Source organism: Cavia porcellus, unplaced genomic scaffold, assembly GCF_034190915.1.
Source record: "Cavia porcellus strain 051 isolate PalLab524CR breed Dunkin Hartley unplaced genomic scaffold, mCavPor4.1 scaffold_12, whole genome shotgun sequence".
Classification (NCBI taxonomy): domain Eukaryota; kingdom Metazoa; phylum Chordata; class Mammalia; order Rodentia; family Caviidae; genus Cavia; species Cavia porcellus.
The window spans coordinates 15,406,551-15,424,403 of NW_026947495.1; the positions used below are offsets into that span (position 1 = coordinate 15,406,551).

At 38.3% G+C, this 17,853-nt stretch overlaps 1 protein-coding gene across 50 annotated transcripts in view; it reads left to right on the forward strand.

The window, feature by feature from the left end:
* Window positions 1–17,853, forward strand: part of Clasp1 (cytoplasmic linker associated protein 1) — a 233,682-nt gene that overhangs the window by 190,130 nt on the left and 25,699 nt on the right. For 21 of the 50 annotated variants that reach the window (XM_063258886.1, XM_063258889.1, XM_063258894.1 and 18 more), the window contains 4 exons: window positions 2,821–2,899; window positions 3,842–3,985; window positions 13,523–13,666; window positions 14,197–14,303. In XM_063258886.1, the coding sequence (XP_063114956.1) occupies window positions 2,821–2,899; window positions 3,842–3,985; window positions 13,523–13,666; window positions 14,197–14,303 (474 nt within the window). Of the gene's footprint in view, window positions 1–2,820; window positions 2,900–3,841; window positions 3,986–10,380; window positions 10,483–13,522; window positions 13,667–14,196; window positions 14,304–17,604; window positions 17,722–17,853 lie in introns of all 50 variants that reach the window. The other 29 variants (XM_063258869.1, XM_063258871.1, XM_063258873.1 and 26 more) reach the window with 3 other exon arrangements.

Genomic DNA, 17,853 nt, shown 5'->3' on the forward strand with positions numbered 1-17,853 from the left:
TGCTCACACATTTTCTGTTCTATCTGGTGTGCTTGACTAACAATAGCCCCGCTATTGCTCCTGTGAGTGCCACTCATACATGACTCTGGTTGCCATGTATGCATTTCTTCTTTTAACTCACTGATACCAGTAGGTTTTTATTTTGGGGTTTTTTTTGTTGTTGTTGTTGGGGGGGGGGCGCAAGGATTGGTTCCTGACCCTATCAACTTGTATAATTTTCACTGCTATAGAATAGTTATCCAAATAGATTTTCTTTTGATTTTTAATGGATACAAAGTAAAATAACTACATTTTATAATAAGGTTTTCAGACTTTGTCCTCCCTTTATATGATTAGGGTAGTGGAATTAGGGAGCATTACCATGCACCAGGGTATAATGGGTTTATGGTAGTGTGGCCAGGGACTGACTAGGGGTTGTGCTGATGCAGCTGATATTTATAAACAAGGGCCATAGACAAGGAGTAGGGTTACTTTTAGGCTAGCAAGATACAGCCACTTGTGGCCTTATTGGAATGTGGGACTGTTGCTACAAGAGTTTCAAAAAAAGATCAGAAATAGGAGTTGAGGAATACATTTGCAAACTTTTAAAATTTTTTTTACTGTGTTTTAGTTACTTTTCTTATTGCTGAGACAAAATACCCTACACCCAAAGTTAACAGAGTGAAATTTTATTTCAACTCTTGATTTATAGTGATTTCAGTCCCTAGTTAGCTGGCTTCAAGTAGGGTGGCATAACAGAAAGGCACACAGAAAAGAAGTAGCTCACAGCAACGCAGAGCTAGCAGAAGGTAGCAAAGCCATGAAGTAGCAGAAGCAGCAACATGCCACAAGACAAAGGCTTCTCTGTTATCCCTTCCAGGCTACCCATGTTTTGAATGGTACCATCCACACCCAAGGTGGGCCTTCTCATTATCCATATCCAGAATTAACCAATCATTGAACTAATTTAGTAATCATGCACCCTTATTGCAGCATCTCACAGTTTAACCCCAGCATCACATACGCTAGAACTAGCTCCCTCTGAAAAGCCCCTTCTGTGACCATATGAGGGCATGAAGCTTTGGGGAGACATCTAGATATAAGCCATAACACTCTGTAAGGGCCAAATAAAATGTATAAGCCAGATTTAAGTCACTTAACTTGGGTGAATTTATGACACAATCCATTTCACATTATTAGGAATGGCATGGATAGTAAGATTATACTCCTTAATTGTGGTTACTAAGAAGTACAGATGTGACTTTCTATTGATTTTTCTAGTTTGTTTGTTTTTTTAAGCATCTCAGTCTCAGTAGATTTGGTCTGAGTCTTATAAGGTATTTTGTTTTTCTTTTTCCAGCAGCTGAGATGTGTAGCTACATTCAAGCTTATCTAGACTCAGTCATGGATTACTTGGAGGGGCTTTTGGTGATGGCTGAGAGTTGCTCCTTAGGTTCTCAAACTTACTACTAATCTGCCACAGTTTCCTTGCCTCTTGCTGTACCTAACAACAGGGCACACACTGGTTACTGAACTGTATTCTCCAGCCACTCCTTGCTGCAGACACAGAGTGATGTTTTGGGTGTGGTGTGTTGGCCTGGTGACTTATGGTATGTACACTAAAGTGTACTGTGTTTCCAGAGATCATCACCAGAGCTTGCAGGGTATAGCTACTGTAGCAGAAAAGTGCCACTGGATCAGGTTTACTTTTTATTAGTAATTCTAATGATAACTCTTGTACCTAATATATATGACATTATAAAACTTCCTGTTTTTCTTGCATTATTTCTTTGAATTTTTGCATCAGTACTTTGGGATCTGTTTTCTTTTTTTCTTGGTTTGTTTTGTTTTGGTTTGATTTTGGTACCAGGGATCGCACTCACAACCACACACTTGCCAGACAGGTGCTTATACCGCTGAACTAAATCCCTTGCCCAGCATCAGTACTTTGATAATAGATATCATTTTCTTCCTTTTATAGATGCTAGCCTATATCTGTATTTATTTTACTATGTTTCTATTAACAAAAATTTCTAAAGAAATTACAAAGAAAGTTATATAATTACTCAGCCTCAATTGTAACAGATGCTTGAGTTGCATTATTTTTCCTTTTAGTGTAGAAGTTACATCAGCATTGTCCACAGTAGCATTCCATTAGGCAGTTTTAAACTAGTGCTAATAATGCTGCATTTTAAAGGAGAGAGCTCTGACTTTTTTCTAGCAAGCCCCTCAGGACCACTTGATTGAGTCAGAGATGTACAATGACTGTGAGAAGTGGGATCAGTTACAGACGAGAAATATAGCAAGAGAAGAGACCCTTTGGCTCAGGCTTTTAGTTATGAGCTGTAGCTGGGTGGAGAATTTCCCATCATGGAGTATCGTACAAGCGGTCTTCTATGATGACTGTAAGGAAGCAGATCCTGCACAGTAACCAGGACCCGAAAGATAGACAGTTAGCTTACATGGAGTCAGCTATAAATAAGCCCAGTCAGGAGGTAAAGGTAAGAAAATCACAAGTGTTTTTCATGTAAGGAGAATTCCCAAAAGTAACTGGAATAAGAAGCCCAAGAAGAATCACTGCCTTAAGATTACTGCTTAGTCTTCATTTTTAAGAGAACTACTCAAAGTAAATTTAGTATGTGTTTTGGGAGACTTTCTTCTAAACTTTCTACATAACCGTGTATATATAGTGTTTATTTAAAAATGAAAATGATTTTAAAAAACACGAGCAAGTTTTCCCTATATTGATCAGCAACAGTGTGTTTTTATTATATAGTTTTATATTCTTTTTTATAATAGATTTCCTTGAAAGCAAGCACTTCTCTTTTTCCTTGAACCTAGGGACTCTTTTCCATTTGATCAACAATTTAACATTTTGATGAGATTTATTGTGGATCAAACTCAGACTCCAAACCTCAAGGTCAGTAAATATTTGTCATTGTAATTCAAGCACTACCACTAAAAGTTGCTTAAAAGTTTCTTTTTTAAAGTACATGACTAATATTTAGCTATTAGGAATTAAATTACTATGAGCTTTCCTATTTTGCTTTTTGTAGACATGTTCCTATTTCTTTTAGTGCCTAAGAGAGGAATTAATTACTGGCACATTGAGTAGATGTGTATAACTTAAGAAACTTCCAAAATGACTGTACCATATTATATTCCTGACAAGAGTATATAAGAATTTCAGTTATTCTATATCTTCACCAATATTTAAACATCATTGATGTTTTACACAGACATTCTGATATGTTGAGATTACTAGTTTACTGAAATACTTCAATATTAACATTTTCTAATATGGAAATCATACCTATAATAATAATGTTTTTGTTATTATGCAAGGGAGAGAGAATGTGCTGGTCATGTTTGTTGTCAATTCTTTGATCATTAACTTTGTTGGGGTTATCGATGGGCCTAATTAATAATTCTCCTTTCCTGGGATCAAAACCAATTACTTAATTGATAACTTAAAAGCTACTTGATGGGAGATGACTTAGAATATGGAGTAGAAGAGTAACAGTTGAACCTATCTCTTCCTCTATACTAGTCATACTGCTTTATAAGGATCTTGCATGTTAAATGAGAGTTGCTCTGTGTGGAAACAAATCCAAATCAGAGGACATTTTCTCCTCAATTTTGTTCACTTTTCTCTCAGCACCAGTTAAATATTCTGTTCAAGCTGGGATAGCATGCCTATAGTTCAGTTCTAGGGAGGGTGGGGCAGGAAGACTGTAAGCTTTACATCAGCCTAAGTAACCTAGTATGACTCTTAAAAAAAAAAAATAAAAGAAAGAAAGAAAGAATTCTATTCAGAGACTTACTGAGTGCATTTAATGTTTGTAATTATTGGGTCTTTCAGGTGAAGGTTGCAATTCTAAAATACATCGAGTCTTTGGCCAGACAGATGGATCCAACAGATTTTGTAAACTCAAGCGAGACAAGGCTCGCTGTTTCTAGAATCATAACATGGACAACAGAACCAAAGAGTTCAGACGTGAGAAAGGTATGTCCAAGAGAACGAAAGCATAATTAGAGATTATTCCTAAGCATATATTTTTTTAAAAATTCATTTAGAAACTTGTGGAGCACCTTGTTTTTCAGTAAAAATCAAGCTTTGCTGTTGACACTAATCCTTCTCTCTCCTGCTCTGCCTATTTCCAGTCTTAGAGTGAAAACCTACATGGCTGGTTTTCTCAAACATCTCTCTCATATATATTTTGTCTTATGAAAGAACCAGCAGTTTAGTGTTACCAGGACACTGTATTAATTTGTAACATGTGATTTGAGGATGGAATTGCAGATCTGAGGCTAGCTGGATATAGGGTGCCTAATTGTAAAATGTGTTTGAAAAGTTTGATAAGTTATAATGGATTCTTGATTCTTATGAAGAGCAGAAGTACTAATTATATGCCATACTTGGAACATTATTTTTTTGATTTGGGAAGTGAAATTTGGTTGGAGTGGAATTCAGATTTCTGAGACACTAGATACTAAGGAATTATTTTTGTAGTTTTTTTTTTTTTATTGGCTCAAGGAAAATGCTTGCTGTTTTCATCAGAAATAGAATAGCGAGAGACACTTAACAATGGAACATAAGCTGTTACTTCTCTTATTAGGTAATAGTCTGCTTCACAGAAGTGTTATAAGTTTTAATTAATGCATGTAAAATGTTTAATCAGTCCCTGACACTCTGCAGGCACATCACAGACATGAGTTATTGGGTTGTCTTGGCATTCTCATTCTCTTCCTATCAGGGTAACAGCCTACACTTGGGTTTCTCCTGTTGCTGTGGTTGACTTTTACTTTATGTAAAAGCTTTACCTTTTACACGTTTAAAGCCAAATTTCCCAGTTCTGCCTTTAGACCAGAAGTACTTAGTGTTGGTTGAATATAATCGGGAATTTGGTGTTGTTTTCCTGCGGACCCTCCACAATCATCCCTCATTGTTTTGGCCTTAAAAGATTTCTCTGGAAGGATCCATTTTACTTCTCACATCTGTTACATGGTAATAAATGTTGTCCAGTGTTGAAGAAACAACGACAAATCTTTTTAAACCAAAGTTACTATTCTAATATGAATAGTTTTGATCCATGAACCTTTCATAAAATATTTCAGCAGTTATCAAAAGAAATTCCATTGGGAACTTTCAACCAATGAGCCAGTTTTGGAGAGGTACAAGGAAAGTAGTTGGATGAGTTTGTTTGGTTTAAAAGTTAGAAAGAAATACATGATTCTGCTACAATTTTCAAAATCACAAGAAGAACCAGTAAAAATAAAAGCTTTAATTAAAATTTAAATCACTAGTTTCTGTGTTTAGGTGTAAAGACATGTGCAAGCATATGTCTTAGCCAGCTTTCCATCATTGTAATAAAATACCTGTTTATGAAGAAGGATTGTTTAGCTCATGGTTTTAGAGACCAAGAGTGGAGCCCTGGCATCACAAGCTATCGTTCTTGTTTGCCTCACATCTTACTGGAGGAATATGTGTGGAAGGGCTTATACCACAAAACAGGAAGTTAGTGGGAAGGTGGCATCCCACTCCCTTCCAAAAGCATGCCTCCGGGACCTAAGGCCCACTTCTGAGATGTCTACTACCCCCAAATCCTGCCCTTGTGGAGACCAAACCTTCAATCACCATCGATTCTTGGAGGTTGCTCAAATCATAGCAGCACATGTGAGTCTATGTGTGTGCTTTTATAATGGAATTTTACTCAAGTATTCGCTCCCACGAGCTGAAGTGTGTTTTAGATTCACATGTTACCATAAGTGCAGTCTGTTTGAGATCAACTCGTTTTGACCATAAAGCCTGCTTTCTGAGAACATGCACATGAGAAATTTTGAACTAGGATTTAAGTGTTTTTGCTGACGATATCACAGGACATTCTTTCTTTAGCTGTTTACAAACTCAAGCTAAACATGATTAAGGAAGTTAAATTTATTGCCAGTGATAACATGGTTAATTCACTGTTCAGAAGATCTACAACACTTTCATTCAGTTACTTAAGATTCTTTGGTGTTAGGCATGGTTTATCTCTACTGGCATGCTATTCTGATGCTTCTACTTACTTCTCCCCCTTCCTTTTATGTGAGCTGCTTGTCTCCTTCAAGCCCAGGTTCTGATACAATAGTCCTGATCTTCAGAGGAATTTGAGAAGCTTTAACTCAGCGGGTCAGTGGTTCTCAGACCTGGCTGCAACTAGATTCTTAGGCTCTACTTTTATGGTTGAGCTTGAACCTTGTACTGTTTCTAGTTGAGGTTCCCTACATCTTGGCAGATGTTTAATGTACAGAGCAAAAGTCTGTTGTTTTAAACTATCACTCTGGGATTGAACCTCAAGACATAAGACTATAAGTGTAGTTTTGGCCTGGTTGCAATGAATTTTGCTATGCAACCTAGTTCTCATATCTTCAAGATGCAGCCTGGTCCCACTGTTCTCTGGTACCTTCCACGCCTCCCTACCTCATACCTAGAGTTATGTGCTGCCTTTAAACCCAGCCTACTGGTTTGGGCCCTGCCACCCTTGCTAGTCTTCTGCTGGCTGACTGGACACTTGCCCAGTATTCTTAGTGCACACTGATTTGAGCATGAAAAACTTCCCAGAGAGTAAAATGTATCCTACAGCGTGAATAGTATGAGATTTACAAAAGTAATGAAGGAGATGAGTAGTACTCCATGTTGAAAAGATGGGGTTTGCTAAGTAGACTGGTGTGTCTAAAGCAGAGGATTTTAAGAAGCTGAACATCAGGAGACTGTTTTGCTCATTCTCTATACTCAACACCAAGTACAGTACCTGTGGGAGCATAATAAAACACTATAATTTGGGTCTGGAATGTCCCACAAAGGCCCATGTGTTAAAGACTTGGACCCCAGCTTGTCACTGTTGGGTGGTGATAGAACCTTTAAGAGGTAGACCTAGAGGAAGGAAGTTAGGATAGGGGATTAGGGGCCCTTGGATGAAATATTGGGACCCTGCCCATCCTGTCTTTCTTTGCTTCCTGGGTACCATGCAGTGAACAGGCCACTTCCACCACACGCTCCCATCATGAAATGCCGTGCCACCAGGGGCCAAAGCCATAGGGCCAAGTGACTGTGAGCTGAAATTTTGGGAAGTGTGAGCTAGGATAAATCTTCCATTCTTGTGAGTCATGGCAGATATTTTGTCACCTGGATACAAAGCTGATTAACACAGTAAGAATCTAATAAAATATTATTCAATAAGTTAATGAATGACTAACACAAACGGAAAGGATTGTATTTCAGATGACATTTTGAAGCATCATTTTAAAACCTGTTGTCTTGAAAGTTCTCCCCTTTTTGACTCCTACATTAGTTTTCTATTATATTACAATTTATTGCAAACCTACCATGTATTTTGCCTTGCCAGTTTCTGTGGGTTAGTAATCTGTGTGTGGTCTCTGGGTCCTCTGCCCAGGGTATCACCAGGTTGGTAACAGGTTGTCCGGAGATCAGTGATCTCACTGGGGCCTCTACTCTTGGCTGAGTTCAATTTCTTCCACTCTCAGGCCTGAGATGACTGCTTTCATATCAACCAGAGCCATTCACAGCTTGTAGAGTTTGTCTTTGCTTCAAAGCCAGTAGAGGAGATTATTAGAAGAAATAGTGTCTGGGTTTCCCAACTTTGAAGAGAACATTGATCTCCGTATCTGTTTAGCTCAACTGCATATAAGAGAGGGAGGGAGACACATCAGCAGAATATATCACCTTCAACTATTAAAAGCTAAAGAGAGAATCCTGAAAGTAGCAAATCATCACACCCAATCCTCTAAAGATTAACAGCCATTTTTTCATTGGAAACATTGGGTGACAGAAAGAAATGGGATGACATTCAAAGTGTTAGGAGGGAGAAAATTTGTCAGTCATGAACTTACCGCTCAGCAAAACACATCTGTAAAAAGAAAAGGAAAAGCCAGGTGTGGTGGTACACTTCTGTAATACCAGCACTTGGGAGGCTAAAGCACAAGGATCATTGGAAGTTTGAGACCAACCTGGGCTACAAAGTGAGCTTGAGGCCAGCCTGAACTTCATAGCAAGAGCTGTCTCAAAAAGACTAAAGTAAAATAAAATGAAAAATAAAAAGCCAGCAGGAGAATCTCTCACTTACTGAATGTCTCCATCCTTTTCTGTGTTTCCAGATCAAGTAAGGCCTACCCAGTATACTCTTCCCTTTGATTAACTCAAAGTCAACCAGTTAGGAACTTTTAATTATATCTGCAAAGTTTCTTCTGCCTCCTAACAACAGGAGGCATATCTGTCTTACTCAGAAGGCCAGCTTACTGTAGGAGAGGGAACTATGTAGGGTATAACCATATATACATTTGTGCCTACCAAAGCTTCAGTCTCTTTCAGAGGCAGGAATCTTTCATAGTTACAGCTTACGTATCAGTGCAGTTCAGCTTACATAACAGATACATCTCTGCATTCTGGGCACCTTCTAGGTTTTTATTTATCATTTCAGGCTTTCACTTGTTTAGTTCTCTGTTGTCAAGGCCTACTAGCAAGCCTTATTATTTGATTCAGATACAGATTCTTTTGCCTCATAATCCCTCAGCCATATTCTATACCTTAGGAACTACATTTTAGTCCTTGAAGACAGATTCACTGTTATTTAAATATCTTGTTTTAAGGTTGCATCCAGGGAACATTTGTAAATATAGTTGCTGTTGTGATGCCTTACACAAAGAATATATTATGTATATGAAATATTATCTGAATGGATAAGTGCCTAAATAAATTCAAATACATAGAAGTTGTTATGTAGCTTATGTCAGTCTGCTCTTCATTCTGAATTATAACTTTTTAGAAATATATCATTCTAATCTAGATGAGTGAATGCACTAAAGATAAATGTCTATTTTAAACAGTACTATGAGGTTATTTATTAACAATAGTATGAGGCTTATTTTCAGTATTTAACAGTTCCATGGGGTTACCTTTAACTGGAAGAATCCTTTAGTCTGAAATTTATACAATACACCCTTATGGACCCATCTCTAAAGGAAGTTATTTTATGCAAATAACACCTGAAGTGTTTGCAGGCAGCATATCATTATACTGTTCATTTTCTAAAGAATAGAGGAAACCTTCAGTCTGAAATCTACACAGTAAACCCTTATAAACCTACCTCTGAGCATGTGAGTTTTATGCAAGTACTAGTTGAGGAGTTTGCAGACCACACAATTCATTCTTGAGATCATCTCTGTGAGAGTACTCTTGCACCATTTTAAACTGATACAAGTTGATACGACTCAGGTTCACTGACTTCAGCACTTTTAGTAATTTTTTGTTCCCTTCTTAGCTCAGCACTTGGGTATTTCACACTGTAGAGGAAAAAGGTATTTTTAAAATGATGTTTTAAAAACCAGAGCACAGCTAGCCACCAATGAGGCATGCTTAATAAGACAGACAAATTTGGATTCATTTTTTTAAGGAAGGTTCTGAGTAGTTGCATGAGCAAACTCTGCAGAGGTCTGTTAAAGTTTTCTCAATACATCATGCTTGATTTAAGGTAATAGGATTTCTTACTCATAGAAAGAAAGTAGATTCCAGTGTTTGACCTCCCTTTGACTTCTGTCTCTGTTGTGTGACCAAGTCATTTAATCTCCAGGTTCTTGTTTGTTATCTGTAAAGTGGGAATGGGACTGCTTGCTCCAAGTAGTATTAGAGGGATTACAGTAGTGTATGAAAATATCAGCAAATAAGAGTTAATATACTGTGGCTGCTCCTCTTGTTGTTGCAAGGATTATTTTGTTGTTGCATTGTTGCTTATGAACAAATGAAGTACAGATTTTTGTAGGTATTTATGAAGGAAATGCAATAACAGCATAAAAATTTTAATTGTATGTTTATATATTTTAGGACTCAAAATGCTTTTACATTTCTTATCTTTTATTTTGGTTCCTCTTTCAGTGCGTCAGCAGGAATCTTCCATAGTTAAGTTATTCCTTGGCCCTCCAATGTCATTTTGAGAAATGTGGGAATGACAGCATGGCAAAAAAAATCCTAGGATATAAAAAGATACTGTTGGCTAGAGCAGATTAACACCCTTAAAAAGGTGAAATGTCTACATAACTTTGTAAGAAATCTCTAATCTAGGGGCAGTGGGATCTAAACTAAATGCTAAGTGCTTTATCACTGGATGAAATTTGAATCTCAACTATTACTGTCATCCCTTTCATGGCTCATCTTGACCTCTGATCGCCTAAATCAGTAATATTCCTGCTTTCAGAGAGGGCTCTGCTGACTGGGGAAAGGCCTTAATTGCTGAGAGTTCTTGAGCTTTTGATTTTATATACAAAGCCATATACTCTTTCAGCTAACAGCCTTGGCTAAGCACTCGCTACTCTCTCTGACCCGGCCCTCCCCTCTCCTGTTGCCAGTCCCCGCTTCAGCGTAGTCGAGTAGGTGAGGATGTCCCTACTAGGTCCACTTCCACCTGCTCTGGGCCTGGAGAAGGCAACTTGGAAGAAAATTGTAAACAGGTAGATTGGAAACTGCTTACTAATTTCAAACAACATACCTTACTGTTTGCGCTTTGGATTAATAATACCCTTGTGATGAAACCAGCAAGAATTTGAAAGACGTGGAATTTCTATAATATTGTGTGAGCATGCGTTTGTCCCTGCATCAGTGTTGGTGTTAAGATATATTTTATGATTATCCACCTCCCAGTGATATAGTCATGTTGAATATAGATTTTTACCGGATTTTCATGGAAGAGTGAGAAGGAGAGATTCAGCATGAGAACTATCTGAAGGTTTAAGAATACCTTCCCTTTGGTGATTCTGTGAGGCAGTTTTAATGACCTAAATGGAGCAGTAAAATTTATTTAGTAAATTAGAAAACTCTTTATTTTCCCTCCCAAATTAACACCAACACCGAAGCATTTTTCAGAACTGTAACATCCTGTTTACTGGGAAGAATTTCTCTGTGCTGAAAGGTTTGCAGTATTCAAGGCTATTGCTGGCTCTGTGAGTTCTTGTCAGACAATACCAGTAACATTTAGAGAACTTTTTATTCTACTTTCCCTCTCTCAGATTCTACTATTAGGGGATACAAATAATTTCCTTTTGAAATGATCCAGTTGTCATTTACCCTTAACTTAGTTCCTTAGAAAAAATTGGCAGCACTGTGAAGTTCTGGTGGCCTAATGGCCCTGCCTGAGTGAGATAGCAGCACGGAGGTGCAGACAGACCATGGCATGTTCTGTGTTCTGTATTTGAGTCATTCATGAGCATCACCTGAGCCCCAGGCTGTTCTGAACTGCATCTCTCCAAACAGCTTCACAGTCGTTCGTGACTGTTAATGAGATCATACTGATGATGATAGGAGCAACCCCACTTTCTTCCTTGCTCAGATTCCAGTGTTTTGATTTCTCATTAACTAAGAGGATCTTAGATAAGATGTTTTAGAAACATAATTGTCTTATTCCTTGTAAAACTTTAATGTGAACTCCTTTAAGAACATAATTAAATACAACTTTACATTTCTGGAGACTGGATCTCATTAGGAGAATATTTTGCTTTGAAAGCAGCTTTACACTGAAGAGTAAATTTGTAAACTGTATAAAATTACTTAGGCTATATATATATTATAAAAGCAAATCATATTAATAGGTATAAAATACACAAACACATACCCACTTAGTTGCCTGGTTATAAATTCAGAATTCTGTGTGGTTTTGAGGGTATTTTTTTTTCCTAAAAATTCAAATTGGGAATATTTTAGCAAAGGCTAATTGAGTGCACTTTCCTCTCCCCATGGGTGTGTGTCATTGTATTCATGAATTCGCACCATTTTCAGGTCTGCTGTCTTGTAGCCCTCCTGTTCCTGAAAGATTCACTGATCTGTTTATAATTTGCTTCATGAAAGACCTGAGATTAGTTTGCAGCATTGTCATGCTGACAACAAATATGGTCTCTTGAAGAGCATAAAAATACAGTTTTAAGAATGCGGTGATACATTTTATAATTCTCAAATGCCAATCCACGGAACCTAAGTGCTTATTCTTTATTACATCGACAACATGAGTGTTCAACAATATGGGTGTTTTCTTCTGCTACAATCCTAGTCTACAACTTTGTTTCTCCTTGTAGTACAGTTTTTTTTCTGCATGTGTTTTTTTTCTAATACGTAATGATTTTTTTTAATATATAGGTTTCTTTGCATGGTTTTTGGAATATGTTCTATTACACAGTTATACAAAATATGTTAATAGTACATTAAATTGGTTGTGAAATAGAATCCTTAAGATGATTTATTTAAAATCTTTCAATAGTGCAATACAAAAAATACGTTTTAGTGCAATCAGTAATCGTGCTTTTGCCTGTGTGATAAAAGTATGCTGGTCAGATGTGATTTAATTTGGATGGAGGCTAAAGTCACTTTTGATTCCATAAACATTATTATACTGATACTTTCCAACTTGGCTCTTTGAATTTTTTTTTTCCTTCTCCAGGCACTAAAGTAGCGTGTTTGTTGCAGTAGGCCTACATTAATTGATTTTAACATTGTAAAAAAAGTATTGAGATGTTTTCTGACATTTATTGCCAGAGAAATTCTCAGCAAGCACATTTTTAATGTAACATTCTTTGTCATGAAAAAAATATTGCAAGTAATTACTGCATTCCTAAAATTTAGTCTAAATAGTAAAAATGAAAAAGAAATTATATTCACACAGTTTTTCTTAATGTTTTTATTTTTAACTCTTAGAATTTAATAAGAAATGCCAATTGGCATTTACTAAAATTTGCTTTTGGCTTAGCTCTTATACATAAAAATCCTCATACAGGAATTAATTCCTCAGGCATTACTGATCAAGGACAGATTGCCTGCCCTAGGTCAGTACCACAGAAAGCATGTTGCCTTCGGGAAAGCCTGTCTCAGCTGGCCACCCCCTTTCAGCTCATTGCTTCCTGCTTGCCGCCATCCTTACATGTGCTCCTGCAGTGCTGTCTAAGTTATTAAGGGAAAGAGGACAAAAGGAAAAATTTTCAGTTTATGCCATCTATCTCCAGTTTGCTTCCCAAGGTCTCTTACTGGTTTGTTGGCATAAAAGTAGGAGGGTACCATAAAAGTTGGGGAGTATACTTACTCTAATGTTTTAAGTATTTTTCATTTGAGAGGAGTGAGGTGAGATAAGAAATCTCTGGAGCTTGAGTAGAAACTTCTTTCCAGGCTGCTCTGGGAGCCCTGCCTGTCCAGGTTGGACTTCTTACAGTGGAAACAATCTTAAGCTTATTATAGTATTTTTATTTATCGATTTATCAACTTTCTACTGCCAGATGACAAGGGAAAAAAGTTACAGGAATGTATTAATATGCTATGGAAATTGAAGACCAGAGCAGTAAAATGGAGCCAAGTTTATTTTTCAGAATGAAATTAGATTATTTGTAGCTCATGGTATTTTCCCCACATTTTACTTACTTTAAAAAGTTTTCTTTTAAAAACAACTTTCATGAACATTTTGACCAGAATATGCTGTTGTTCATCACGTAAGTTAATCATGGTTCTTTTTTCTAGGCAGCACAGATTGTGCTGATCTCTCTGTTTGAATTGAACACTCCTGAATTTACCATGTTACTTGGTGCCTTGCCGAAAACGTTTCAGGATGGTGCCACCAAACTCCTGCATAACCACCTCAAGAACTCTAGTAACACCAGTGTGGTGAGTGCTCCAGGTTACAATTCAAGCTCCATGCTGGTGGTAATGTCTGTATGTCCCTTGTTTAGACTTGGGTGATGGGCCACCCAGCTTCTGATTACCAGTTGGTACACTGGAAGTGACCCAGGGGTTGGGAGCTGTCTTACCTTGACAGGTCCCTGTGGATGAGTGAGTCTGATATTTCTAGATAGCCTTTTTTGTATATTAGGTTGTTGAGTCAGTTAAATTTTTACTAATATTTTGTCATTATTTACTCATCATTGAGTTCATCTTACTTTTTAATACTCCAAATATGTAAATACTCAGGCATGTCTGACACAGCTAACATTAGTCATTCATTTCTAGGCATGTCTGTGCAGCTGTTGTCCACATTTAGTTTACATGCTCTTAAACCTCACCATTCTGAGGAGGGAGGAATAAAAAGCTGTTTGGGGCAGAATCTACCCATTTGTTTACATGTGGGATAGAAGATACAGGGGAGTAAGGGGTTGTACTCTATAGAAAACTCTTTAAATACTCTGGTTTTGCCCCAGGGATCTCCAAGCAATACGATTGGCCGGACGCCTTCACGACACCCCAGCAGCAGGACGAGCCCTCTAACCTCCCCCACCAACTGTTCCCATGGTGGACTGTCTCCTAGGTAAGCTCACTTCCACAGAAGCGAGGAAACTGAACCTCCCCAGTGTGCAGCCTGTTTCTAGATCTTAGGATGCAGCTTACTACCAATGAGGAATATGGCTGCTAATCCTCACTCCAGTTATAACTGTCATCTTGGGCAAAAGGCTTCAATTGTATGGTGGTAAAGTAGAGTGGTTTGTACTTAGTTTTCTCTGTGCTTCTTCTAGTTCTAAACACTTTAATATCTTTCTAAGTTTCAAAATGAGAAGTCACATTTTTTCATAAAATCCATGAAAGAACTCATCTGTTCTTCAAGAAGGTATTTCTTTAATCATCTGCTAAGCTCTCAATAGTCTACACTAAGTCTTGAGTAATTTTTCAACCAGCTGGCCATTCCAAGTGTCTTACATTTGATGCAGAATTCTGCTGTGGAGGACTGTGATTGAGAATGTCAGAATCAAATTAGATATGCACATTCAAACTCCTGTTGGGACCATGCAACACTGGCCTTAGACAATCTGTACAGTGACCTAGGAAGAGAAGCTGTCATCCCAGCACTTGGGAGGTTGATGCAGTAGTATGGCTGGGTTTACCAGCAGTCTGGGCTACATACCAAGAAAAAAAGAACATGCTTGGTCTCGGTGGCTTCAGAGTCTGCATAATGACTCTCGCAGGAGTGGAGTCACCCCAGTCCCACTCTAGAGCTCATATGTCTTTTAATTACAGCATTGGCTGTCACATTTTTAGGTAATAAACAAAAAGGATTTTATTCTGGGGTAAAAAATTGGTGGGAGCTGCTAGCAGATTCTATCCATTAAAGAACTAGCTAGAAATTAATCTTCACACATCTCCAAATAGTTAAAAGTTTTAATTTATTTTTCCAGGTCACCATCCTTCTTAATTAGCCTCATCTTAATTTTTATTCTTAGGATTACAGATCAGTAGAAAAAATGAGATTTACTTTCAATATTAAAAAGTTCAAGCATGGCCTACATATTTTCTTATGGACAAATTCTTATTTAGGGAATTATTTCATTATGTAGGTTCTTTAAAAATGTTCACATTCAATACTGAATAACCTTAGTCAATGTTAGCTCAATAAAAAAAAAATGATTTTTTTACACGAAAAAGCTGTCCAGTGGTGGGGAAAACCGCCTCACATTGTCCTATCACTGAAAGTAGATAGACTACATAATTCCTAACAGGAAAATTATAAGGGAAATGAATTCTTACACTCATTGATATGTGCCACATTCTAAAAGAGGTGGCTAGTCTGTAGCACACAGGCTCAGCAGTTTTTTCTGTGTGTTTCACTCGAATCATGATCATACAATAATAGCCTTTTATTCTTAAGAGAGAATACTATTACCACTTATTTGTTTTTGAACTAATTTTAAGCCAGGCGTGGTGGCACACACCTATAATCCCAGCACTCGGGAAGCTGAGGCAGGAAAATTGTCACAAGTTCAAGACCAACTTGTGCTACAAAGTGAGCTAAAGGCCAGCCTGAACTGCATAGTGAGACCCAGTCTCAAAAAAACCTAAATAAATAAATGAATAAATAAACTAATTTCGAGTATCAAAATGAGTAAGGTTTTGTTTTGTTTCCAAATATTGTGCTTTTGGATCATGGTGATAATAAGAAATTATTCCCAAATGGCAAATGAATCCAACTGGGTAGATTTTTTTAAAAATCAATAATGAGAAAGTCATTTTTATCAGTGCAGTAGTGCCAAAAATATCAATGTGACCACCCATTAATCATTATTTCTGTGTGAGAGAAGAATGACTACCTATTACCAACTAATAAACAATACTACTTGATATATGGATTGGAGATTTATGACCTAGAGTTCTTTCATCATTGAGAACATATTTGTTTTGTAGCCCATTTTACCCAATACTTTTAAGGTAAATGAAAAACCAAAGATAATTTCAGAAATTATCTGAAGTTCATTCCCATTTAGAAAACAAAGTATCTGGGGTCTTAGTTTGCCTTGCATTCTTGGCAAACATACAATGTTTGAATGGCTCTGCATAACTTACCAGTGGGTTCCCTAGCAACAGAAAGTAGTTTTGCATGGACTTTACATTCTTTCCATCAGAAAACCAGACATGGTAGTACACACTTATAAGCCCAATCACATGTTCGAGATCAGCCTGAGCTATGTAGTAAGTTCAGGGCCAGCCTGGAATACATAGCAAAAGTCTGTCTCTACAAAAACAAAAACAAAATACATTCCTCCCATCAGGGAATCCAGAGTGTAGAATCACAGCAGGGGTTAATGAAGAACTGCAGTCAGCTATAGATGGTCTGCTTGTTCCTCACCCCTCAGCAGATCCCCTACGTGGGAGTCGCTGCACACTTCTAGAGCCTCCATGCTCACCCGGTGTGACCAGAGGAGTCTTTAGACTGTCTGATTTCCATGAGCAATGGCAGCATCCCAGTGCCAGGCACAGGAAGGAGCCGCCTGCAAGGTGCCCGCTCTTAGAACTCCACTGGTGCCAGTAGAGCTGTTCTGTAGGAGCCACGGGAATGCAGTGAACTCTGCCAACATTCATGTCTGCTTCTACATCCAGTTCAGCTTCCGCATCCTGGTCTCTCTTCTGTCCTTTTGAACAGCAGTGTTAGATCTTTCTATCCTGGAGCCTGTGTGCCTTGGTCCGGTAGTGACATTTGTGAGGTGAAGATACATGCTTGCATGCCCAGGTGAATGCTAATGTTCATATCAGATGCTGAAAGGGGAAGAATTCAATTTTGGGCCCTTCCCCCAAGCAGGTCAGCAGAGACTTGGGCACTGCTGGTCTTGCAGAAAGAGGTTTATCTGCCTCATTGAGCCCCAGCTCAGAGACACAACACACCCGTCCCCACCAGAGTCCTCTGGTTGGTATAGCATGGTCTCTTGAGTCTTCCTGCCACAGTCCCTTTTTTCTCTTTAAGTCAATGTCCAAGGGGTTCTTTTAGAACAACTGATGGACTAGCTGAAACAACATACCAGAGGTACACAGATGCGCACACCCTGTGCCCTCACACTCATGTGCACATAGACATTCACCCCTAGCCACTCAAGCAGTCTCACGTGATTTCTAAGTGATAAATATAGCCCATGGTTGAGAGAGAAAAGAATGAAGCCATCTCACTGAGGACCAACTGTAAAATGAAATGTGTTCTTTTTCTCTGTGTGGTGAAGTACTAATTTTGCTCCAGAACTTTGTCAAGGACAAAGGAGACTCGAAGACACTTAGTGCACAGCGTCTTCCTCTTCCCCTTCCCTTTGCCTGCTGTATTTCTGTCTCTGATTTTCCTCTTCTGATCACTGCAGTAGGTTGTGGGGTTGGAGTGCAGATGGGTCATCGAAGCACCCACCTCCCTTTTCTCAGCCTAACTCCATTCCCACCGCTCCCTCCCACAAGACTCTCAGGCGCTCTTACTCTCCCAGGTAACAAGCTACCTGTCACCCTTGTCTGAGGTGTCACAATATTATTCTGTTTCCAAGGTCGTCTCAGGTCTTTGGGAAAGCCTCTCAGCTCCTGCAGTATGGTCCCTGCCTCAGCTTAGCCTCAAAAGAAAA